This window comes from Notothenia rossii, assembly GCF_949606895.1.
Source record: "Notothenia rossii genome assembly, chromosome: 2".
In the NCBI taxonomy this organism is placed as follows: Eukaryota; Metazoa; Chordata; class Actinopteri; order Perciformes; family Nototheniidae; genus Notothenia; species Notothenia rossii.
Genome location: NC_136904.1, coordinates 78,584,621 through 78,610,247, shown reverse-complemented (window position 1 = coordinate 78,610,247; position 25,627 = coordinate 78,584,621). Strand labels below are relative to the sequence as shown.

Genomic DNA, 25,627 nt, shown 5'->3' with positions numbered 1-25,627 from the left:
GTTAAAACTGCTTTAATGTCGATGGAGGTGGTGCCAATGTTAAATACCTTTTACCTTGGGCAGTTTCATCCTAAACAATTCTCAATATGTTATTTGATGATCATGTTTTGTATGTTAATTTGACTCTTGAGGTTACTAGTGTGAAATGATGAAGGTATAGCTGTGAAATGCCTGTAGTGGATTACACGTATAATACTTTCTCCTTAAGTGGATTATAATTAAATATAATAAATAAAAAGGTGCCTTGTAGTATGTTTCAAATGAAGTCTTTTATTCATAAATACCAGATAAATAAATAGGGAAGACAGTAAGGGCCTTGTTTTTGAAAAACATGTTTATTTTTTCTGTGCCACACATCCACTATTGAAAAATAATACTCCCACAAAAGTTGCTACTCATTTCACAATATTCATAATAAAATACAGTTAGTTCTTCAAGTCTCCTGACTTCAGCTGTCTGGAGACGTCTCTGATGGACCGTGACTCTGTCCGACTCCCAGCTGGATTAAAGCCCAGCGCAGGTTTCATGTCTGCCCTCAGGATGTCTGACAAGACTCCGGCTGAGGGGAATGCTTGGAGATGAAACACATTATATGCACCACATCAATTCTTTTTAGAAGAGAAGTTCAGAAGTGTTTTACATTTTGGGTAAGGGCTCTATACAGTATACTGTGCAGGACACACGTACAGTACACATAGAAAAACAACGCACCGCTCCATACACTGTTTAGAGGTCAGAGGTCAGGCACTACAATACTGAGGAGAGCAGTGTTGTGAGTGGGTATTCAGCACAGGCAGAGTACAGTATGAGACACATGAAGTGCTACAATCATCCTTATGCATTGACAATATTTTAACAAGACTGTACTGTATTTACACACTATCTAAGAAATAAGTCCTGTAAATAGTGACAGTGATACCTCCTTGTATATTACACAAATAACAGTAGAACTGCTGGCAACCTAAAGTCAAAAAGCTGTAAACATTTTTTTGATTGGCTTGTTCAATCGTCCCTAAAACAATCTTTAGATTTTTTTTTTTAAAGCTGTGTGCCATTTCCTGTTTTTTTCTTAGATGAGACTGACGGTAACATAAATACTTCAAAAAATAAATACACGCATATACAATAAACTAAAGTAATGATGTTAAAAAAAAGCCGAAGGCCTATCTACTATGGCCATCTTTAATTCCCAATGACAATATTGAGTCCAAGAGTCAGTGCATTTTGATGAAGAAAACAGTATTGCACTTTCAGATATTAATGCTTGAAGTTGTTTTCCCTTCTGGACAATGTGTCCTTTCACATTGCAAATCAGTGTCATTTAAACCCGTTGATGGACTTAGTGTCTCAGGTGAAGAAAAAGGCCTCCCACACCAAAGATGAAGTTTAATATGTAGAGGAGCGTAGAAAGTCAACACTGAAACATTTTCAATCCAGCAGTTCAGTCCATCGTTTGTCAAAAAACCTCCTCATGCTGTGTCCAGCTCGTCCAATTTCTGAATCATCTTCATTGAATTTTTCACAGTTATCAAAAATCAGGTTCACATCAGCGATGAAAGTTTCCAGATTCAAGTACCTGTATCAGGAGAAAGGGATTTGTTTACTTACTGTATATGCACCATTGACATTTAAAAATGGGAAATATATAGATGTTATACATATAATGTAAGACGACATTATAAGAGCAGTATAGTTTAAAAAAAAAATGCATAGCCAGGGAAGGAGGTTAACATTTCAGGAAAAACGTTTAGAGCTTAGAGTGTGGTACGTTTAAGAGAAGGAACAAAAAAATCAGACATTTATGATATACACTATACAGTATGAAATACAAATGATATCACATGGTATGAGAGTAACACACATACTGGTTATTGGTGAGCTTTTCTCTGATGGTGGAGAGGTCCATGGGCTTTTTGATGACCTTCCTGTATCCAGGGACGGCTTTCTGGTTGACAGGCGTGAGGAAGGGCCAGGCGTCCTGGTGAGCCTCCAGCTCCGCCAGCAGCACTCTGGAGAAAACAAATGAAAGTTGAATGGAAAATCATTTCAATTGAGTGACACTAGTATAAAGAAACGTTTTGAAACATATTAGATATGCTATAAAAGGACAGGATGAAATTGTCATGTTGGTTCATGAATGCCTGGGGAGATTTTTTCTTGTACATGTATCACAGGAGAATAGTTAAAAATAACTTTATTTCAAACAGTGATAAGAGGAAATGCTGCTATGCTTGCAGCGAGGATGTGTTTGATCGTACCGGCACTTCGTCAGCCCATTTGTGTTGCTGTCTTTGGCCGTTTTGGCTTTCTTCACACAGGGGACAGGACTGTCATGTCTGGCCTGGGATCCGGGCGGGCTGTCGTCTCCTCTCCTCTTTTTGAACTCCTTGGTACCTTTCTTTGGCACGCTGTTGCTGCCGGCAGCCTCCTCTTTGATGAGCTCTCCCACCACAGATGGTTTACCGTTTCGTTTTACCTCACTGCCCTTCTTCCCTCCTCCAGCTGTTCGGCTCTGCTGCCTCCTACCTCGGGGGGATAGACCGCTCTCCTGAATGACAGAGCACACAGGAGACTGGTGAAGAGACACACTAAACATATCATATTATAATCACTCATGATACGGCTATATCATCATGTGTCAATTAGATGTACTGTTATAGTGGATTCTGGTGTACCTTCTCTACACATGTGGGACAGAACCAGTCACCGTCCGGTACCGTGGTGATCTTGGGTTTCTGGCAATAAGTGTGGCAGCCTTTGTCACAGCCATCACAGAGTAACAGCAGCTCTTCATTATCCCCCTTATGACAGAGCTGGCAGTGCTGGAAACACCAGATATATGTTCACGGGAGTGAGGTCAAACTACTAATGCATTTTAAATTTTGCCTCATTGGATTTCATGTTCACCCTATTAAATTCGAACAATTTATTGTAGTAATACTGGATAGATGCCAAGGTAGTGAGAAATATTGTTAAGTCAATGGTGAAAAGTGAAATTGTGTCAAACTGCATTGCATCTGTGGAATGCTGAAGTGAAAATGAATCATAAACTAAAAGAAAAATAATGATTTATGCAATTATGTGCTGTCAGGCATATTGCATGATGTTGATTTGTTAATGATTGCCTATTATCTGATAATGGTAATGATTGAGTGTACAGATTTCTTGTGTCATCTTTAATTGCCTTCTAGAGGCTTATGTACTAGTATTTGTATTCGATATTAATATAAGATGTAATGAGACTTATGCTGTAAATTGGTGTCTGAATTTATATCTGATGAAAGGATTTAAACTCTTCTGTGATTATGAGAGCGAGAGTGACCCTTACCACTTTCATGATGGATCGTTCCCAGGAAATGGATTTCTGCAGCTGCTGGACGCAGAGCGACAGCTGAGCCGAGCTGCGGACTTCACCGAGGGCTTTACGCCACAACCTCATCCCCGGGGCAACCTCCTCCTCTCTGCTTTGAGGTTACAGAAAGAGAGACTGCAGTCGCTACAGTCTGGGACATTATCGAACTAAAGGATGATAAGTGCTAACATAAGACCTTTGTCTACGAAGACTACTGTCAGATTAAAAATGTCTAAAACGAGTATGGAAGAAAAACAATCACTAACTATTTTGCTAATAATTATTCTTTAAAGTAATTTAATAATCCCAGATAAGGCTGGATTATTTAACCACTCAAATATTGAGTGTTCCTGCTTCGTTTGTTTTTTAATGTATAATATATCAAAGTTCACATTGTTGGGTGATGAACTGACGAAACAAGACATATCAAAAATAAAATGAGACTTTGAGGAACTGGGATGGGATGCTGCTGCGTTTATTGTATAACTCTGGCACAACAATTTCCTTCGGGATAAATAAAGTTAGGGCTGCTCGATTATGGCAAAAATCATAATCTCGATTATTTGGGTCAATAATTGTAATTGCGATTATTAAATGCGATTGAAAACATCCATTTATTGGAGAGAAAAAATGTGAACAGTATGTTTTTAACAGTTGATTACCCTGAACCAAAAAAATTGTTTTTATTTAAAAACATAATAATAATAATAATAAAAAAATAATCGTTTTATTTCGTTGTTTTCGTAATACTTGCAAGCCATAATCGTAGCCTCGATTAAAATACGATTAATTGAGCAGCCCTAAATAAAGTCCTATCTTATCTTATGGAAATTCTTTTATCTTTTGACGTGTTATAGACCAAACAATTAATCTATGAATCTAAAGAAATAATCTGCAAATCATTTGAAAATGAAAAGACTTGCTAAATGCAGCCCTAGTTTGGTATGAACCTGCACTTCACCGATGCACCACAGTGAGGAGCAGGTAGAGTGACCTTATCCCATCTGATCTGAAGGCTGTTCTTAAAGAGCTGGGGTTTTTTTTCTCCGTACCTTCGCTCGATGTTCCTCTCCAGCTCTGCCAGCCTGATGACAGCTATATCAAGAGGATTGTCGGGCTGTCGCACCACACTGCCAGGAAGTTCCTCCTGGCTGCTTTCTCTCTGTCCTTTCCTTTCCGCAGCCGGGGAAGATAAGAGCTTGTGCTCATGATAGACCAGATCCTCCCAGTCTGACTGCCGCTCAGGATGCATCCAACCCTGAGAGAGACATCATCACATTTGATGACACAGTAATTAATATGAAGACAAAGTGAAGGAACCGGACAGGGACACGCATACATTGAATAATTACTCATGAAATCTACTTTGGATATGAGCCTAACAAAGATAAGAGAGTAGGGTACAGGTACCTTAACCTGCAGGCTGGCAGAGACCACCCTCCTCTCCAGACCCTCCACCTGCTGCAGTAGGCTGATGTCCTCCTCCATGGCCTGCTCCTCCACACACCAACTCTCCACCGCCTCCTCGCTCACCTCCTGCTCCTCCAGCTCAGACACATCTATCGCTGCCACCATAGCATACATAAAACTAATTACTGTTTACTGTAAGCAACTGTATGATATTTAATGTAAATAATAAAAGATCTGATAACATCATTTAAATGTCACTGCATGTCGTTTGATATTTCTTCTATTATTTATTAACAGCACACAATGACGGTTTTCAAATGCCATTTTCTTAATGTCTTTCTTTTTTGTAAAGCACTTTGAATTGCCTTGTGTTGAAAGGTTCTGTATAAATACACTTGCCTTGCCACACTTATGTATGTGAAATCTTGTAAAATGTAAATGGAAAATGTACTGGCACAATTTCACCTGTTGTCCTTATAGTATCTTTTATTATATAATCCTTAACACCTTTCTTTCTTCAATGGGATTTCTATTTCTATGTGTAAAACAACCAAATAAATAAACAAACAAATACAAAAAAAGAGAGCAGAGAAAATGTGCACCAACCATCTTTGCTGTTGGCACAGAGCTGGGTCCTGTACTCGATATGTTTTTGGATCTGTTTTTGCAGGGCCTTCTCTCTGATTCCTCGGTTATGGAGGGCATTGACCAGACTTTGCAGTTCCTCCATGTCTGCCACCCTCCACCAGCCACACAGCATCTCTGCCAACACACACATTAAAAAACTATTCTCACAAAATGGTTTATTTTTTTCTTTTGAGCAAGATAGAAACGTTAAACTGAGTGACAGTCTGTCTGGGCAGTGAACAGACCACCATATTTGACTTGTGCGCACTGGCAGTGAGCCGTTCTTACCCTCGGGGACTGGCTGAGGACGAGGGTAGTCCTGGGTCTTGGCCACTTCCTCAGCAGGGGACGAGGCACACTCGGGCCTGTCAATCAGGGGCTCTGGGGTCTCGCTCTTGTTGACAGAGCTGGTGTTTGCCAGGGAGAAGACCCTGTTGCCATTACCCTCGGCATGCTGGGAGGACAGATCCAGCAGGAGGGGTAGAGAAGACCCCGAGGAGGGCAGGATGGGACTCGCTGCTGTGGACGCGTTGCACTGTCTGCTTTGATGAAGGCCAGACTGTATTTGTTGAGGGGGGGGGAGAATACACACACTTTAAATGACCATCAGATCAACACATAATGTATAAGCATGTTGCAGTTAAACAGTCCAACAAGTGTATTAAAGGTCACCTATTATGCAAAATTCACTTCTTCATGTCTTTTATACATAAACATGTGTCCCCTCTGTGTACAGAGATTCTGAAAGTTTCAGGAAAAAAGATTCTCTGTCTTTTTGTCTTGATCCATTTATATAAAAACCTGTGTGAAAATGAGCTGATCAGATTTTGGTCACTTTATGATGTCATAACGATTTGTTGGCTTGTTTAACCCCCCCCCACCTTATCACCTGAATCTCCTCCGAGAGCACCATTGTGTTCTTTTTAACCAAATATCTCTCAGAGGAGCGTGGGGAGGGGCTCCTTATTTTCATCTAAAGTAACAGACCCAGAATCAGCACTTTTGAAACAGGGCTTAAACAGAGGGGATTATGGGATGCTACAATGCACGATCTGTTTGGTATTTTGAGCCAAACACTTCAGAGACATGTTTTGTATATATCTGAGACCTATAATATATTGATGAAAAACCATATGATAGGGGACCTTTAATAAAAAGAACAGCGTGATCTCAAATAATCGTTACTGGTTTATCTAGGCCCTTTTTGTTTTGTTTTATGTACCGTAATTTTCGGACTATAAGGCGCACCTGAATATAAGCCGCAGCAGCTAAATTGAATGATGTGTACATATATAAGCCGCACTGGACTATAAGCCGCAGGTGTTTTAATGTTTAATTACCATATGTAAGGGTTCGTGCACAGAGGGGATTGTCGGGAAAGAGATGGCTGTTTGAGGAAGCTCCCATTTATTAACATTTCAACAAACAAGTTGCATAACGTATTCAAGTGTTAGCATTTAGTGCAATAGTAGCTACAGAACATGTGCTGTGTAAACTGTACTGTATCACATAGCGTTTCAGACACACAAACTTTTCAACTTTCAAACTTAAACGGTGCGCTCCCAGCGCACGTACCGGCAGTGATCTACAGCAGTGGTTTTCAACCAGTGGTACGGGGACAAACTGTCTCGCTCTCGTAATGTCTGCCTGTCTGTCTTGCTCTCGTTCTGTCTCTCGTACCACTCTCGGTTCCACTTTTACTTTTGCGCGCTACCTGTCTCACTCTTTTCCGGCCTCCAGCTTTTCCTGCTGGAGCCCGCCGCTTAAAGGTGGGGGGCGCGGACCGGCCATAGAGCCCATAGAGTTAAAGGTGGTGGACTGTAACCTGTAAAATCCATAGATTTAGGAGGTCCCCTAGTGGCCGTTAGCTGTAAAAATCCATAGATTAGCCGCACCGTTATATAAACCGCAGTGTCGAAAAATGGGAAAAAGGGCGCGGCTTATAGTCCGAAAATTACGGTATATATGTCACACTGTGGGAAACGGTATCTCAAGATTTCTGGATGTATAAAACACATTTAGTAATGTTGACAATAAAGCTGACTTTGACTTATTGTTGAAAACCGACCTGAAGGATAGACAGCTGCATGTTATTAATCCCAGCAGAAGCACTGAAACTGGCTGCAGCTAGGGGATTAGGGGAGAGGGAGGGGGGGGATTTGGTGCTGGCGGTCTGCAGTGGAGAGGCGGAGGCTGATGGGCTGGAGCCGGGGGTGGAGGAGGAGGACTCGTCGCAGGAGGAGCGAGGCAAAAGGCTGAACCACTGGTTGCGCTGCTCCATCAGCATCTTGGAGAGCTGGTCCTCATGAAGCATAGACTGAGGGCTGCAGGTCATCCAGGGACTGTTTATGAGCAGAGGTGGAACTGAAGTTTCACTTTTATCTATCAGTCCCTGCTGAAAAGTGGGATATGAGGGACAAGATGCAGCTGTAGGGATTTTAGAAGAATGACCGTTGTGAGAATTGATGTCCGAGTCTTGAGTCATTTTGGCGACTTCCAGGAATTTGCTGAGTTTAGAGAAAGAGCCGGGTCTCTGGAGGAAGAGATTGAGACTGTCCTGCTGGCTCTCCTTTGAGGGGGTTTCACACTCTGTGCTCTGTGCTGGGCTCTCTGTCTCTTCCTGCTCCTCTTCTTTTACCCTGACTGTCTGAGCAGTTCTCACTTGTTTCTCCTCTTGCTCTTCCTCTTCAGAACCTGAGTGACAGGAAAAGGTAGCTCAGGCAACGTACAAAAATGTCATTATATCTCCAAACTGACATTTTCTGATACATGTATACAGTTCATTTGCTCGAGGCTATATCACTTTTAGATCGTTTGACATGTAAATCATATTTCTCGTTGTTTGAAAAGTGGCAAATAAATTGTTAATTATTATCACAATAATTAAAGGCTAATGAAATAAAGGTTTGCACCGTCACCGCTCTCCATGCCTTCCACAAAGAGGCCACTGCACTGCGGAAGGACCCAGTAACGCCTCTTGTAGCGGTCCTGACCAATCGTCATAGAGCGCAGTAGGTGGGAGGAGTCAAATAGCTTCTGTCTGATCTGACTTTGTTGCTAAAGAAACACAGAAAACAGGTTCAATTATACTTTATAAATTCCTTGATGACGTGATATGAGGGGAAAAAAGTATTCCACTCACTTTGTGTGTTTTCTCTATCTGCTTCTCCAGCTCCTCCGTGCTGGCTGATTGTACGCTGTCATCCTGATGGAGAGATGTCATTAGTGAGAGGCCAGTGTAGCGGCTGACATTCACTATAACAAACACTATGAGCATCATGCTGTCACTGACCTCCTCTTCACATATTTCAGATTTCTTCCCCTTCTTCCCACCCGATTCTTCTTCATCATCGTCATCGTCGTCTCCTTGGTCCTCGCTGTCGTCATCCTCGTCCTCTTCCTCCTCGCTGTCCCCTTCTTTCCTCTTGCATTTGTTTCTGGCAGTGGGGGTGACAGAGGTGTGGCTGTCCTCTCCTCCCACACTGTCTTTCTTCCCGCTCTTCTTGGCGTGGATGCTCCTCAGTCTTTGAAGTCAAAATGGAGTCAGTCTCATGTGCTACATTTCATCTGATAATAGCTTATATAGGATGCATATACTCACTTGCGAAGTTTTCCCTCGACAGCCCACTTGTCCTTCCTCAGGTTGGTCATGTGATCAATGTTTTTGTCGATCTCACTGCAATGCATCGAACAATATTTAGACAGATGTTCCTGTGACCTTTTTGTACAAAGACGATTTCTTTACGCTACACTGCAGTGTGCACCACAGCTGTTTCAAAGTGTAAGCAGTGATACTAAAACATGTATGACAAGATTTGATGCAACACTGTGAAACTGTCCATCAGACCCCGATTTGCGTTATTCCTTTTGGTACTTCGGTTAATACATCAAATGTTAAAACCCCCATGAATAAAACAAGCCAATTTTTTGGTCTCTCAGGCAGAGATCAACTTGCTTGAGGCACATAAGGAACACTTGTTCATTAAGAATACCCAGGATTACTCTACATTTAGTTCATTGAGACTACAGCCCTACCAAACGGAGAGTTTGCCTGAGGTTCAGAAGGAGGCAGGACCCTCACCTGATCACAGCCTTACTGCAGCAGAGCTCATTGACCAGGAACGCCAGCATGGAGGCCTTCTGTGAGGGGCTGTGGGCCTGGAAGGCTTTGGTCCTGAGGCTGAGGGCCAGAGCAGCCAGCTGTGTCTGCTCACAGTGAGCCTCCATGTAGATGTGCAGGATCTCAGACACGTTGTCTCTGTTGATCCCCACATTAGTCAGGTTCTCCCCCAAGGCGGTCTTATTCTGATAAAAATAGGGTGTTTCAAAAAGAAAGAGTTAAGTGGTTTTTCATAAACAAATGCTCTCCACTGTTATTTACTGTGACACCTGAGAGCAGAGCTTAGGTTGGAGCCCATGAGAGTGCAATGGGAGTAAAACACCAACATTTTGAGCAATTATCTCTTCAAGCAATCTTAAGTGCTTAAATGACCCCTGGGATGTGTGCGGATTATTATAATAAAAAAAGAGAAAAAAATCATGTTTTAGTTGACAGCCATCTTTTGCCTCAGAAAGCCTCTTCATTTGAAGGGGTTTAATAATTAAATGTAATGTTAAATCATGTAAAGACATAATGACACCGACAGCACATCATGGACAAATGAATGGTAGGTATATGTGTACTGTCATAATAGTTAATTATTCACTAAATATTATTAATTGTAATTAATTGTCATTGTTTGTTAAACAGATCTTAACTATTAACTAGAGTTTAATTACCATTAAGTAATGAAGGTTATTACAAAGTGTGACCCAGGTCAGTGCTTGTTATTGGATGTATACACACACACACATGTAAAATGCAGAGCAGGAATATTTTATAATTCAACAACACACTCTCACCTTGTGCCCTGCAGGTATGCCGGGATCAGACACAGCTGCGGACAGCATGCTCACCAGCAGGTCCTGCACTTTACCCAAACTGTCCCCAGTGTTGAGCAGCCCCTTCTGGAGGTCATTGAGGTTGAGCATGTTTGGGTTTAGGTCCAACCTCAGCACCTTCCCAAAGCTGCACAGAAACTGCAGCACCACCAGACAGTCAGAGAAGGTACTTCCTGTTAAAACTAGACCAGGGATCCGGGACAACTCTGGAAGTGGCTGTAGACAAGATACAAACAAGATTTAAAAATTAGGTTAATAATAAATATCGTCTCAACAAGGATCCATTTATATACAATTTCAAAATAAATGTTTCTTACAGTGCTGATGTTTCAGACTACTTTTTTTTTTAAATGTATTTTTAAGTCTGGATATCTTGAAATCTCAAAACGGATAACCAGATTTGTGTTATTTCTAAGTATCTGATCAGTAATACTCTGGTCTGTGTTGCGGCGTGAGTAACCACTTGGTGGCAGTATTTTTACCTACACCTGCTTCCATTTTAATCAATTCGAGATGCTTTCAGTGATATTACAAGTCTATTTTGGTACATCTGATAGTGAACAAATGAAACCATAAAATATGTGTCAAAAGCATGTCTAATCTTTATGTGTATAGCTCTTACAGTGATTAAACTGATTGATTTCCGTATCAAAAAATCCTCATGCTAGTGGGAAAACCTTCCCCTCACACATCTACTCCACAGAAGGAGACTATACGCTCACATACATGTACTCTTGTTCTCGTCTGCCAGCAGTACCAGTGTGTGAATACCTCATGATCTGCTAAACACATGTCTTCATTTGGTTTCTTCAGCTCCTTTGCTTTTTCCACTTCAAGTCTCCTGAGCCTTCGTTTTCTCTCCTTGTTCAACAATTTCTCATCCTTCTTCTCTTTCTTCAGTCGCTCTTTCTCCTATAGCAGAGAAAGTGTTATTGTCATCGATGCAAAAATATGATGCTTAGAGGGGGGAGAACACATACGGTGACCTCAATTAGCAGTGTTGAAACATAATAAATGCAATTATTATGGCAAGGAAAACAGAATATGAAATGTAGAACAACACAGGCACAGTAATGAGCAGGAAAAAAGGGATATTAAAAGATCAAGTGTCACTCACCTCTGCCTTCTTACGGGCGTCCACAGCCTTCATGAGCATCATGTGCTGCCTGCGTCTTTCCCTCTCCTGGCAGAGCACACACACAGTTTATTTTCTATTCACAGTCCCTAACATTTTCTGATAAGAAAAAGGGCTCATATTTATGCAATTCACAGTATGAACATGCATATATGAAGAAACACAGATCACCATTTGTCACACAATCAAAGTGTTCAAAGAGTTACAAACAGTTAAGCCAAACGGAACACAATGATTGACGAAAAGCCACATTGCGGGTAGTGATGCACACACAAAGCACAAGCTCACAGTTAGAACAGCCATTATTAATCTGAGCGTGTCGGCAGGAAGGCACACTGAAAGGAACAGGCCAAGAGGAACTATAAGCAGTACATACTAGGGCTGCTCGATTATGGCAAAAATCATAATCTCGATTATTTGGGTCAATAATTGTAATTGCTATTATTAAATGCGATTATTCATTGACATTGAAAACATCCATTTATTGGATAAAAAAAATGTTGAACAGTATGTTTTTAACAGGTGATTACCCTGAACTTTAAGTATAAACTTAAAAAAAAAATATATATATATATATATATATATATATATATATATATATTATAAAAAATAAATAAAAAAAAGTATTAATAATAACAACAAAATAATCGTTTTATTTCGATTACGTTATTTTCATAATCGTAATCGCGATTAAAATACAATTAATTGAGCAGCCCTAGTACATACAGTATTAAGTGTTACAAGAAAAACACAATGAATTACCGACCGATGTATAATATCTCCTGGAACTCACTGGATATTGAATGGAAATGATAATGTCTGAACTCTTAATTTTTTACTGGTTTACTTTTTATTTTTGTCTTCAATTATTACTAATGTGTGCTTTTCTTCCCTATTTTTTTTTTACAAGTTAGCTTATTCTTTATTATCGCATGCCTTTTTTCACCTGCTATGCCACTTTTTCCTGTAACAACATACATTTCCCCACCGTGGGACTCATAAAGGAATTCTGATTCTGATGTACAGTTAAACCTAAACAATGAAATCCATCATTGCTTCTCTTACAATTAAGATGTATTAAGTGAGACTGATAATGCAACAGAAACAAATGATGATAAAACATTTAAATCTCTAGTGAGGAAAAACAGGAAATGTGTTTGCTAGTGGTTTAAATGACTATCAAGAACACAAACTGCAAATATGGACTTCTCCCAGATATTAAAATGTCTGCTCACACGCTTTAGAGTAGAAAGGATCTTGAGCCGCTACATTTAATCGATATATAAAAGACAGTAGTGTGTAGTTTGTTGTTTTTCATTTTTCACTGCTTTGCATCCTGTTATATTTTCTGTGGAGTTTAGGCATTCTCTTGATCGGATTGGCCAGATAATGGATGTGTTTTTCTTTGGAAGACAAATAGCGCAGACGAATGCAGTGCACTGTTGAGGAAAGCCATGCAGAAGCATGTATGACTGCAGCCGATGCTACACTTTACGCTTTGCTATGATGGCAACCATTTATCACAACACGTTCACAATATGCTGTTAGATGTACAGAAACAAACATACCCATACCATATCTAGTCTATGTCTCTCCAACTCCTGGTAGAAATTGTTGGCAAAGTTAAGAAATAGAAAATCACACAGGAAAATCAATGCAAGAATGATCCAACCTGTGGAAAGCTCAATTAAAAATACGCCAAAGAGAACCCCAAAGCATCATTTGACAGGGTAAAGTGTACAACATAATTCCATTAGGGCACCTAAAATGCTCATTATTTAGAGACACAGAGTAATGGCTTTAATCAAATGTGGTTGTGGATAATAATAATAATAATAATAATAATAATAATAATAATAATAATAAAGAAACAACATACCTGGTGCTTTAGAAAGACAGCTTGCATTCTTCGTATCTCCTTATCCTTTAAGATTCAAGTCAATCAGAAACTAGATTTAAGATTCTTGTTTGTCACACACATGAAATATACTGTAGAGAATGACGTGTTCACACTCAGGGAATGCAGAGCAAAGGTAGAGAATATATAAAAACAAAACAAAAATGGACTATAATCATAATTTCTCAATTAGATTCAAATTGACTAGATTAGATTACTTTATTGTCATTACATAATGCAAGCAGAGTGTAATGAAATTAGGAGGGTCTAACCAGAGTGCAAACAGTCAGTTATATACACATCTATCAGCAGTCTGTACAAAATAAAGGATACAAATAAAAGGTAAATAGATGTAAAATGTATAAATAAGAAGAATATAATCACAGTTTGTCATTTACACTCACCTTGGTTCGCCTCTCAGCCTCCATCATTTTGGCATTGACTGCTTGTTCTTTCCTCTTTCTTTTTGCCTGTAAAACAGGTGGTAAAAGGTCATGCTAAGGAAGTAATAGACTCACTAAAACAAACACTAGAGCACATTGACCACAGGAAATGTTATTTTATAAATAGACATTTGATTGAGACATAAAACTCTAATTACTGAAAATCTAATTGAGATACTTTTCATAATTAAAACATGAAGCGAAAAAAATAAAGCAACAATAAAATGATCTCCAATATAATAAACATACATCTGTTTAAAAGAAAAAACGATTAGTTAAGTGTTGCACTTGATGTTATGTATTCCACAAAGAAAAAGCTAAATAGAGCCAGCGGCTTACTGATAAAGTTACATCAAACATATTGAAACAACATATTAAGCAATGAGATGATTATTTCCCCCCATTAACATAGAAAGACAAAATGGCTGCAGTTATTATGAAACACCAGCAGGCAGAGAGAATAAATTAAGCTACATTTCTATCAGTAATTATACCCACGACCAAATCCTGTTAAGAGCTGCTTGCCAAGCGTGTCAACTGAAATTTGATTTATAAAAGCTAAAATACTTTACAGCCTCTATTAGTGAGAGAATGCAAAATAGGTGTTTCACCTAGCCATGGTAAACTCTGAGCCACCTCTTACTTAATGAAATACTGTCGTTTTTTTTTGTTTTTTTTAATAAGCTCCATCACGGTCTGAAGAGATTTTCATATTCAATGGCACTTTTTGCAGAAAACCAATTAGGCATTAGTCACATGTACTCACTAGATGGGACTTAAAGTGGGAGCACATCATTTAGGAATAGCCTTTGGTTGGGTTTAAAAAAAAATCCCATCAACAGCAGAAAGGAAGTGTTTTAGAATGTTTCTGCTATAACTTTTAGGACGAACCTCGACAATTTGCTGTGCACGGACTTCTTTCTCCATACGAATTTGCTGAATGCGCTTGATCTTCTCCTGGTAAAAGGATGAGGGCAAGATCAAATGAATTAACTGTTAAGTCATGCATGTTATAGAGTGTGGTGGTGGGGGGGGGGGGGGGGTGAAGAAGTACAGTGGGTCTATGCAGATGGAGAAGGTGCAGGATTTAAAGGATAGCATCTTCCTTGTAGAAATTCGAAAGCAATTCAACAGAAAAGTCCTTACTTGCTGTTTTACCAACTTCATCTGCTCCCTCTTCTTCCTCCTCTCCTCGGCAGCCATTATTGCTGAAACACAAAAACAAATCAGGCTTGCACACGGCGTCATGATGCAGTGCTAGAGAAGAGTGAGATTAGAGAGGAGCCGTTTACCTTGTTGCCTCCTCGCCTCTTTGACTGCTTGTGCCATGGCCTGCTTCTCAAGTTTCCTCATCATTTTAATCTGAGCTGCCTGTCGAGCTATTTCTGCAACATGATGCAATAAGTTACTGAGATCACAAGCATCATTAGAAACAAAAAGGTGACCCACAGATCTTTTTACAATCCCTAAATCTCTTTTTGTGTGTATTTCAAATTCAAAGTAGCGGGCCCTTCTGTGACTATAGAAAGAACCTAGTTTTGAGGAGCAACTGATGGCCTTTTACAAATGGTTCTGCAAAGGCCTTGTGATGTATTGGTATTGACGTAACCATGATACTTATGAAAATGAAATAGATATCATATTAATAACATACATATGAAGATATAACAGTGATTATTTAAATCATCAATCATTTTACTTTTAGTTTGCTTTTATACAGTATTCTTACAGTCTCTCTCTTCATCCCTTTATTCAATTTTGATTGAATTTGCCGAAAAAGAAATAAAATTCCCAACAAACAAAGTGAATGACTCCTTTGACTGATAGCACATTCATTATTTTCTATTATATATATTTTTTCAAATTTTCCAGCGTGAAATATAATTAAGTCTTAATTTAATCATCAATCATTCAATTATCCCACAAAGATAAATGCCAAAACAACTGATAAAATACATAGGCAGCAGTTGATGGTGTTTAGTGGTTCATTTCCCACTGGACTAGGTGTCTGACGCTCCAAAAGTGAACTGACCTTGAGCCTCCAGTTTACGCAGCAGCTTTGTATCACTGACATCTTGGAAGTTATTTTCCCCAACATTCAGAGGGTAGGGTTTCCACTGCCTGGCTGCGGGGCCGTCACCTAGCGACCGTCGCTCAGACTGAGGGCAGCGGCTGCGCCTCCCGTCCATCGCTATGATACTGGGAGCGACCTCCTCCTCTGCCAGCAAGAACCACTGCAGACCCTGGGTCATCAGATGGAGAAGACAGGCAGATTAGGACAAATATAGAAACGAAATAAATTGCTTATCTACTTATTGATTTAATGTATGGATTTGTATATAGAAGCATAACTACTTAAAGCTCCAGTAGAGCTGTGTAGGGAGTAAACAATATGCCTCAGAATGCATGTGTTGTGCTTTTCCTGTATGGATACCCGCAAACTAATCTTTCTTAAAAGATATTTTGAAAACACGTGTCATTTTATGAACTATTTTATCAAAGTGTTTAATCTCTTTTTAGCTTTCAAAACAAAGATGTGCAGGATTTGTTAGGCTGTTAAATCAATAACAAATAGTAGCTTTAACGTGCACATTGGACACATGGCAAAACTATTACACTGAAATGTATGTGAGAATAATTTAAGATGTAAAAGTAAAACAATGTCATAATGCATGTTGACATCCTACAGTGTTTAATCACAAATAAGAAGTAGCAACATTTACCTCTTGTCCTTCTCTGGCTTCATAGAAGTCACCAACTTTAATTTTTGTACTGAAGCTAAAATTATCCCGCGAGATTTCAGTTATCCCATTCCGGAGTAAGTACTGCAGACAAAATAATAATACATATTAATTAAAGTACTTCATTTGATCCATCTAAATCAGTCAGTCACCACACACTTCGTCATGTCTTAGCTGAGGGCATTTACATAATGCTAAAAGAATGCAGTGAGCAATGTGTAAACCTTTAAGGCTTTACATCTATTAGCCAATGTACCAAAGAAATGAAGCTACACAAAGTAGAGTTACCTTCATTATATCAGGGTACTGACGCAGCTTCTTCCCACATGGTGCAAAGTAAGCCACCTCTCCCTGCAGACGACCTGCCACAGTCCTGATTCTGGTCTCTCTCTGCCACCTGAGAAACAAAAACATAAAAAAAAAACTACAGCAAACTGAACATGGTATCATTTACATGGAAAGATGGCGCCGGTGATGATGGCTGCCGTGTCTTTGGCTCCTCTCCAAATCTTTTTATCCTTATACTTCAGTGTTTGTTTACATTTCGTTGTGTGCTTTTATATACTTGAACATCAAAACATTCTCTTGCACTATTGTATCTGTGTTATGTCCTATATATATATTCATGTTTCACTGTTGGAGGTGTCGGTGACTTCAGTTTTTCATTGCCATATCTACACTGTAGCTACTGTGCACATGACAATAAAGCCTTGAATTGAATCAAATTGATTTGTTATATCCTCTCTGCAGCTTTATTCAATCCTCATCAATCTATATACATCCACTAAAGCTTGTTTCTCTCACATAAGTTCCCTCTAATAACATTGTAGGGTCAATGTTGTCACAACAGCAAGCAAGGAGATAAGCTATGTAAATGCCGTCTGTACAGTGGAGTCGTCTGTGGCCTTGTCGTCCTCTGACCCTTCGTCAATCACACTCCTAAATGGCCAGACGCCAACTCGGGCTACCCCTCAGTTCCCATGAGCTCCGCTGGAGAGCAGCCATGGCTTTCACACGGGACGTACAGGCTGTTCTCCCACACAGAGCAGGGGCTGACATACAGTCTGATGGCCTCTGTTTCCTGCAAACACACTGATGAAAAACATCCCTAGAAGATGAAAGGCGCTCTGATCCAAGGCTGCACAATTTGTGGGCAGGGAGCTGCAAATGTTGCATGTCTGTGTTGAGGCTGGATGCAATTAACCCATTGATGCTGAAGTGCTGGGCCTCATTTCATTTCCTGCCTACTGTTCAAGACGAGGTTTAAGGACTCTAAAAGGGAGGTAAGGTTTTTTTTGTTGTGGTCTTTTCATATTAAGCTCTTTGTGAAGACATCACTGTTGTTACATAAATAAATAAATAAATACATACATAAATAACTCGAGTGGTGCCTTTTAAAAAAGGTAAAATGTACAGTATTTACCCTGGGGAAATTGTCAAAGCATGATTAGCGCATTCTTGCCTGGTTTGATTTTCATAGTTATCCACTTTTATATGTCGATCTGCCAAGACCACAGATAGAAATCGTGCTTTTAGTGCCTTGATAACAGCACTTGCTTTTTTTCCATTTTCAATCTGGCGTGATTGTTTCATATGAAATGTTTCTTAATCTCAAATAAAGTTTCTAAAATTCACCGTCTGTTGTATGTGGCTGAGCCTGAGATATGATAACGTTAAACATTGGTGATCACAAAGTTAGGATGACCGCAGGCAATCTTTGAGGAAAGGTCACTCGTCAGCCCACAGTGAGCTGACATTTTCCTACAACACCAATTGCATAAACACAAACACTGCAGGAAGTATAACAGTGAAGACGAATGGAACATGGTCAGACTGTCAAACCTTAAAGTTTGCCTTTTAATATGAAGTGCATGCACCAATATCTCACCCGAACTCAAGAGGCATCCTCAGAACTCTCTCATCCGTTACTCTCCTCCTTTTCCCTGATCCTAAAAAAACAGGGGAAATGACTCAGCGCTTTTCACACCTCCAGAGGGACTTTAGCAAATCAACAAACCTGCCAAGTTTACAGATATTTCCACAACACAAAACAAGGAGGGGGGCCATTATCACAAAAAGGAGACCCTGTTGGACATATAAGAGAAGTGCTTTTAAATGTTTCATTAAGATCAGCCAAAGTAATTCATGGCATATCACAGAGACAAGACTCTTCAAGTGCTATTAAATAGAAGAACAAAACGTTTCCATTAAGGCATGGCAGAATCTCTGTTGGTAGCGTACTATTCTCCATGACTCATCCAGTATCAGATATGTCAGCATTTGTCTGAGTTATTAAAGCAAAAGCACCTGGGGACCATCAAAACGAAGACGCATCAGATTTCTTCAAGAGAGCTTACTTAAACCTAGAACTATTGAGACGATCATGTATTGGTAATGGAAAGAACGTTGATTTTTTTTATTTTTCCACTGATGGCTGTATAATCTGTATAAGCAAAGTGAGTGCTGGCAAAATAAATACCATGCTGACTTCACTGATGATCTAACTTTGTTATCTGAGTGAGTTTCTTTCCTGAGGCCTGGATCACACATTTAAGTATCCAAGTAAAGTGTTAGCTGAAGCGCTGTTACCTGGCAGTGTGGGAAACGTGTAGGATGACGATGGAGTGCCATGGTTACTCAGTGCTCCTGAGCTGGTGGAGGTGAGAAGGCTACTGGGTAAGCTAGGAGGCTTGACGATCTTCAGGTTAAGCAGTTTGCCGTTTGCTGAGAGCTTCGAGGAGGACTTGTGAGTAGACAAGGTCGCTTTGGTGAGTTTCAGGGGAGTCCTCTCTGCATCGCTGTCTGCTTCCGTTTCGCCGCGCTCCTTCACATCATCCTCGGAGCCATCAGAGTCGCTATCAAGATTGCTCTCCGACTCTGCAGGGATCCCAGCGTGACACAAGTAAACAGAGAGAGGGCAAGAATTATAACCTCATTAGCATTCTACTCATCCAAACCCCATCTAGTATCTTACGTCTGCAATAACATGTTGTCAATGGCATTCATTTATTCAATTAAGGAAAGGTCCGTTTAATCTTACCTGACAGGCTACTGCCAGAATCTTCATCCTCAACATCTTCATCATCATCAAAGTCATTTCCTAAAGAGTCGTCCGAGTCCCTGCTGCTGCTGTGGATATCAGACTCACTGCTTCTGACCAAGTCTGCAGGTGGACAGGAAGTGCTGCTTTTAGAGAGGCTCTTTCCTGGGAGGAACTTGGGAGTGTTCGACTTCCTCTGTCTGCGAACACCGCCGGGTGAGGCTGAAGATTTAGGGGTTGAATCTGAGCTGCCGGTGCTCAGGTTGATGGGCATGGCACAGGGAGGGCTGGTGGCTACTAGTGGGGGTTTGCTACAGGGGGTGCTGCTCTGGCTGCGGGGTTTAGTGATGAGGGCCAAAGGAGCATCTTGCACTGCGCCGTGGATCATTCCGTTAAGGTGGTGGCTCAGGAACAGATTGGTGTCATTGATGTGTGGGAGAGACATTAAGTGACTGCTCAACGTATCCGACGAATGTTTATGTTGAGTCAGCGATGATGAGGCTGAACTTTTGAGATGTTTATAGGAGTTCTGGCTCTTAGGTTGCAGAGACAATGCCTGCTTGATGGAATCATTGGACTTCACGAGTAAAATGTAAAAGAAAAGGGAAACAAAGGGAAAGAAAGAGAAAGTAATTACACAAACTGTCACTCACATTACATTACTGTGGGCTGTGAATGATGAAATGTAAGGTGCAATAAGAGGAAGGGACAATGAAGAGCAGTCTCATGCCTGTCAACCACAGGAAAGACAAAAAGGCTGCTGTGGAAAATGTTTTCAAATGATTTGGCTTGGTGCCATTGTGCGACTCTAGCTGTCATCTTGTATTTGTTGCCATTGTCATATTCAAAAAGAAAGCCTGTATTTAATGTACCACCATCATATGAATTAAAACACTCTTGTTACAGACTGTTATTGTCATTATTTTGAAAAAGATGAAAAATGAAGCAGTCCTTTAAAAAGAGACAGATTTCTCCTCTCCTGATAACAAACATCCCAAAGCGTAACAGAGCTAATTGCTTGTCAATTTTATGAAGTATTCCCAATAGAGCTAAATGCATTGTCCCTTCTCGTAGGACTGCATGTAGTATAATAAAAGCCCTTAATGTGTGTGAATTGTTTTTTGAACCTCAGGCAGGATTCTGATAAAAAATAACCTCAGCAATGGGAATAACAAAATAACTCACCGTTTTTAATTTAAAACTTTGTAACAGTCTTTCATCTGGGACGTTTGCACTGCTCTCCTTCGTGCCATCAAGCAGCTGGGCATGATTCAGAGAGGGCATCAGAAACCTAGGTTTATGTCGAGGCTTTGAAGATAACAGAGTTGGCGGTCTGAGTAAAGAAAAGATGGAGAGAGGCTTTGGTGAGACACAAAGAGACAAGAGGCTTCGAAGGAAATGAGGTAAGAGAAAAGTGTTTAGGTGAGTTAGAGAGGGAGAAGGTTGGGTGAGGACCTGGAGGGCAGAGGTGAGGCCTCCCTGTGGGATGGTGCCAGGGGACCGTTGCCACCTGCCAACCCTGTGGCTTGGATAACGCTGATGTGCTGCTGGCCTTCCTCCTCCGCAGTCCTGGAGCTGTGGAGGAACAGCGCTGCAGACTGTGACAGGCCAGCGGGTTGAAGAGAGGACTGCAGGTGGTACGGGGAAGTCAAGGGAACAGTGTCACCATGTCTGTCTCCAGTTGGATCCCCATCAGCAGAGTGAGGTCTCTTCTTTTTACCCTCAGAAATGTTCTGTGTCAGCCGCTGAGTAGGAGGATGAGGAAAAGACAGCATGTCATGTCAGCTCCTACTGGGAGAGCCTCACAGTGGCAGCTCTGTCAGCTAGCACATACATCCAGTCTGCCGCCCACCACCATGGCTGCTTCTAACAATCCAACTAACATTTACTGAATAGAGAGCAAATGGTCAGACACAAAGCCTAGACTAATTAATTATTCACCATTGAATTACCGCACATTTTTCTAAAAGCAACAAAAAAAAAGGAAAATCTTTGTCAAGCTTTTCAAAATGTTATTACTCACCTTGACTTTTCTTTCAACTTGAATGTATTTTTCTGAATCAAAGTCCTCACTGTCATTGCTCTGATCATCTTCATCAATATCCTCCTCTTCCTCCATGTCGTCGGGATCACTGCTGCTCTCCTCACCATCGCTGGAGGAGCAATCTGACAATGATCCCGATTGGCTGCCACTCATGCTGGAGCTCTCGAGTGGTCTTTTGTTGAGTTTCTAAAATCATAATAAAAGTCCACATTTTTTTAATCAAGTTAAAAGAGAGAAAGGGTGCCAGGAACAAAGGGATGGTGAACAACAGAACAGTTAGGGAGTTTCCATGCAGCGTATTGTACTCAAGTGCTTGAGCAAAAACAGTGTTAACCTTGTCTTTTGTTTTCAGGGTGATCTTCTGCTGCAGCTGGCCCAGCTCCTGGCTGCTCTTTTGAATCCGACTATTGTTGGCTTTAGTTTTTCCCGAGTTTCCCTTTGTTGGTAATGAACTGTTGTTCCCAGCAGAGTTTTCGCTTGGAGAAGATGCGCTTCTACCATTCGCTGCTCCATTAACGCCTACAGAAACACACATTGTGCATTTTGTTGGATGGATGGATATTCATGAGAACAAGCAAGACAATAGGTCTCATAATTGATGGAATCTTTTATTTTAGAGTGCATTACTTTGAAATATTATGTATGACCCATTGCAGGAGCTAGATTATTTTTTTTTTACCTGAGGTACGTGACTGCAAGAGAATTTGATTGTGGCTTTTGAAGGCTGATGCAAATACAGGATGCAGACCCAGAAGAGGAGGAAAGAAGGCTGCTGGTCCTATGGTTTGTGTCTCAGAGTGCCGCCACCAGTCTGGAGTGGGGGAGCAAAAATACAATCCACAGTTAGCCACAAATAGCTACCTGTTCAACCTGTCAACAGCACACATCACTTAGTAGAGTAACGAGTAGTTATGGGTATAGTTATCGTTTTGCATTGGTAACGAGGGCATTCCAATGACTATGATTTGTTCTCTTTTGGCTAGTTACTACCAGACACTTCACAGCTGCAACCGTTTCTCAAGAGTAGCATTCTTCTGAAACACCATCTGCTATCTTCAACCTCCATTTGCTTTGTGCTGAGTGTCAGGATATCACGTTTAAAAGCATGCAATCCGATACCATCGAAAATTTCTTTGATCCTTTTTGACATTAAAGTATGTATATCTCAATCTTTTATTAGTGTTGCTGTGGAGTTTCCTCATTGTATTGCCTACCTGGAAATGCACCAAACTGTGAGTGAGCAGCCAGGGCAGACAAACCCAGACTTCCTAGGCCTCCGAACTCAGAGCGACCTGAACTGGACGCGAAGAGCCCGAAAGCCGGATGGCTAACCAAAGGAAAACCATTGGAGCTGCCAGACATACTTAAACGCTCTTCTCCGGCGACCCGGAGCAGATTTCCTGCAGAACAAAAAGGACACAGTTCAAACACTCCTTAAAATATAATCTATTGATTTACATATCTATCATTTGGGTATTTCCACTATCTACAAAGACCAGAGGTCCAAAAAGCATGTCAGAATGAGTGGGCAGATATACAAACAATGTTTTACTGTTGTTAAGATTGCAATAAAGTCTTTGAGAGCCCTCATAGTTCTAAGAGTCTGCATATGTTTTAGCGTTGGCTTCATAGAAAATACTCCTGCTCTACTAGAACTGTGACATCAATCACCAATTATTTAAACTAACCAGGTTATGCTTTTTCTTGGGTGACAAAATGGAATTAGACGTGTAGTGCTGAATAACCATGATTTTTTAGACACAGTATACACTCACCCAGTTGGAGCAATTACAAAGCTTTCGAGAGGTTGAAAGCTTGAGTATAATCCTATGTGTTACCATCGCTGGTTTGTGATATCATTCCCAACAAGGTATAAGAAATCTCTCGAAAGTACTCCATTTCCTCGATAATCATAGGAACGATGTGACTAGGTGCCAATGTGTTTTCAGTATTTAGTGTTCAGTCCAAACTAAATGATCTAGGACATTTCTGTGCACGTTTGGTGTGGGGGTATGAAAATGAATAATTTATGAGAACGTCTCTAATGTGTTCTCCTTTGTGAAAGCACGACAAAAAAAAACACTACTTTTTGGGGCATCTTATCATGAAGGAAAAAAAAATAATCACAAACCACAGTATGTAAATTTGCACATTATTTTGTGGTCAGGGGTAATCTGACAGCTTATGCATCACCGCTTCTCGATGCATAATGGCTCTGACCACAATTAGTATTCAGAGAAAACAAGAGGATGTTGGCGGCTGCATGCACACTGTGAGGCTGACAGACATGTCAAATCACACGGGATAAACTGGAGCTAAAGGTTGTCAAAAGATATTCACAAGGGTGTACAAAGCCTTTTAATTGTGGAGAGTCATTAATTCAACAGCCTTTCCATTCCTATCAAAATAGTCTGTAACATGTTAAGACTGGGAGAGGGTGACTTAAGCCCCCCTTTTGTTGCACAATTTTAATTCAATGTTTCCCACAAAATCTACTTGGACGTCTCCTCTAAATCGATTTGCTTCTTCTTAATGAATATTTCTTTTAAAAGTATGTGTGGAAGTGTGGTTATAAAGTGCATACTGATTTTAAAGTCAGTCGGAATGGTGCATTCATTTACATTCATTAACAGCTTGTGACTTTAATTCTGTTTTTTTTTTATGAGTGACTACTAATGCAGTTTGCACACGAACCTACCTAGAATAAATCAACCTTCTTCAATATCAGTCCGAATGATACTAAATATCCACTTGAAACAAAAAAAAAAAGAAATCTTAACGATTCACTTTGAGGCTTTTTTGCACATCTAATTAGTGGGTACATACCACAGCTGGTGAGGGGGGAGCTGCCCGCGGGGCTGGGGGCCGGGCTAAACTTTGTGGAGGGGGTCTGGGGTGGAGCAGGGGAGGAGCTGGCTGAAGAGGAGGCCATGTGGAGGGAGGACAGGGCTGAAGATGGGGAGGCCAGCCGCTCTCCAAACTCCATATCTGTCAAACACAATCCATCCAACACTTAGAGATGCATGAGGAGAAAAGAAGGGGAGCAACAACGAAAAAAGCCACACACCCCACTGAGACTTAGTTTCTCTCCGACGCACATCTGGATTACTTCTCAATGTGTACGAGTCCTTTGAGGCTGATCATTTATTGGTATTTTTTAATGACTTTGAGAGGTATTGTTTGGGGATGGTATGATTAGGGACAAAATGATTTGTCGACTAAACAATCAACCGAAAACTATTTTTCGTTCAAACATATTTACAGTAAAGTAGAAATCCCTATGCTGCCGAGAGGTTCTTTAATTTTATGATGTGCTTATTTCTCTGTTCAATTTCAAGACGTCACCATCCAACTTGTTATTGAGTAAATGGTCAGTCAATGAATTGTAAAATGAAATAATCAACAATTAGTTACAGCCCTAGATCAATGAATACTGTGTTATCGCTGAATTTCTTGTTATTTGGAAGTTTCCTTGTAGATATTTGAAGATTTTTCTTTAATTATTCTTAGTTCATTATAATACAAATCAACGTAAAGATTTAAAATGGGATTCAGTTGCATTTATATGCAGGATTGTATAGTTTAAAGTGACAGACTCTCACACCCACAACACATCTAATCCACCACATGCACAGACACACAGACGCAGAACAGTGAAGTGCACAAGGTGCTGTGACGGCTTGGTCATATCAAAGAGCTTCACAGCCCTTTCATGTAAAACTGTCTAATGAAGCAAGCAGCCTATCTTCAGTGTCCCAGGAACACATTTTCTTTCTCCTTCCACAATCTTTACATCAAGTCCATACGGATGAACAAACAAGAGCAGTAATCACAGTCTGCGCCATTTACTCTGATGACTCTCAGACCACTGTTGTTCTGCCCATCGACCAAATCACGCCACAGAGAGAGTATTACTGTGCTCCTTAAAATCAGCCCCACATTTCCTGGATTTTCCATTATTTATGCCACTTCACATCCCCCTGATCACAAAAGCCCA

General features: G+C 40.4%; 1 protein-coding gene across 3 annotated transcripts in view; it reads right to left on the bottom strand.

The window, feature by feature from the left end:
* Positions 1-316: 316 nt before the first annotated feature.
* baz2bb (bromodomain adjacent to zinc finger domain, 2Bb) overlaps positions 317-25,627 on the bottom strand; it is a 46,129-nt gene continuing 20,818 nt past the window's right edge. Inside the window, exons 3-39 of one of the 3 annotated variants that reach the window (XM_079666077.1) lie at positions 24,457-24,618; positions 22,845-23,030; positions 22,310-22,441; positions 21,965-22,149; positions 21,610-21,816; positions 21,042-21,331; positions 20,772-20,919; positions 19,587-20,163; positions 19,136-19,423; positions 18,435-18,495; positions 16,835-16,943; positions 16,529-16,630; positions 15,838-16,048; positions 15,098-15,190; positions 14,952-15,013; positions 14,697-14,762; positions 13,767-13,832; positions 13,345-13,389; positions 13,040-13,066; positions 11,448-11,513; positions 11,102-11,242; positions 10,292-10,546; positions 9,471-9,694; positions 8,991-9,065; positions 8,682-8,913; positions 8,532-8,594; positions 8,302-8,446; positions 7,458-8,083; positions 5,678-5,948; positions 5,369-5,524; positions 4,763-4,917; positions 4,405-4,610; positions 3,329-3,464; positions 2,676-2,822; positions 2,259-2,548; positions 1,866-2,009; positions 317-1,576 (exon numbers count right to left, since the gene is read on the bottom strand). In XM_079666077.1, the coding sequence (XP_079522203.1) occupies positions 1,429-1,576; positions 1,866-2,009; positions 2,259-2,548; positions 2,676-2,822; positions 3,329-3,464; positions 4,405-4,610; positions 4,763-4,917; positions 5,369-5,524; positions 5,678-5,948; positions 7,458-8,083; positions 8,302-8,446; positions 8,532-8,594; positions 8,682-8,913; positions 8,991-9,065; positions 9,471-9,694; positions 10,292-10,546; positions 11,102-11,242; positions 11,448-11,513; positions 13,040-13,066; positions 13,345-13,389; positions 13,767-13,832; positions 14,697-14,762; positions 14,952-15,013; positions 15,098-15,190; positions 15,838-16,048; positions 16,529-16,630; positions 16,835-16,943; positions 18,435-18,495; positions 19,136-19,423; positions 19,587-20,163; positions 20,772-20,919; positions 21,042-21,331; positions 21,610-21,816; positions 21,965-22,149; positions 22,310-22,441; positions 22,845-23,030; positions 24,457-24,616 (6,495 nt within the window). In that variant the 5' untranslated portion in view covers positions 24,617-24,618 and the 3' untranslated portion in view covers positions 317-1,428. The remainder of the gene's footprint in view (positions 1,577-1,865; positions 2,010-2,258; positions 2,549-2,675; positions 2,823-3,328; positions 3,465-4,404; positions 4,611-4,762; positions 4,918-5,368; positions 5,525-5,677; positions 5,949-7,457; positions 8,084-8,301; positions 8,447-8,531; positions 8,595-8,681; positions 8,914-8,990; positions 9,066-9,470; positions 9,695-10,291; positions 10,547-11,101; positions 11,243-11,447; positions 11,514-13,039; positions 13,067-13,344; positions 13,390-13,766; positions 13,833-14,696; positions 14,763-14,951; positions 15,014-15,097; positions 15,191-15,837; positions 16,049-16,528; positions 16,631-16,834; positions 16,944-18,434; positions 18,496-19,135; positions 19,424-19,586; positions 20,164-20,771; positions 20,920-21,041; positions 21,332-21,609; positions 21,817-21,964; positions 22,150-22,309; positions 22,442-22,844; positions 23,031-24,456; positions 24,619-25,627) is intronic. The other 2 variants (XM_079666078.1, XM_079666079.1) reach the window with 2 other exon arrangements.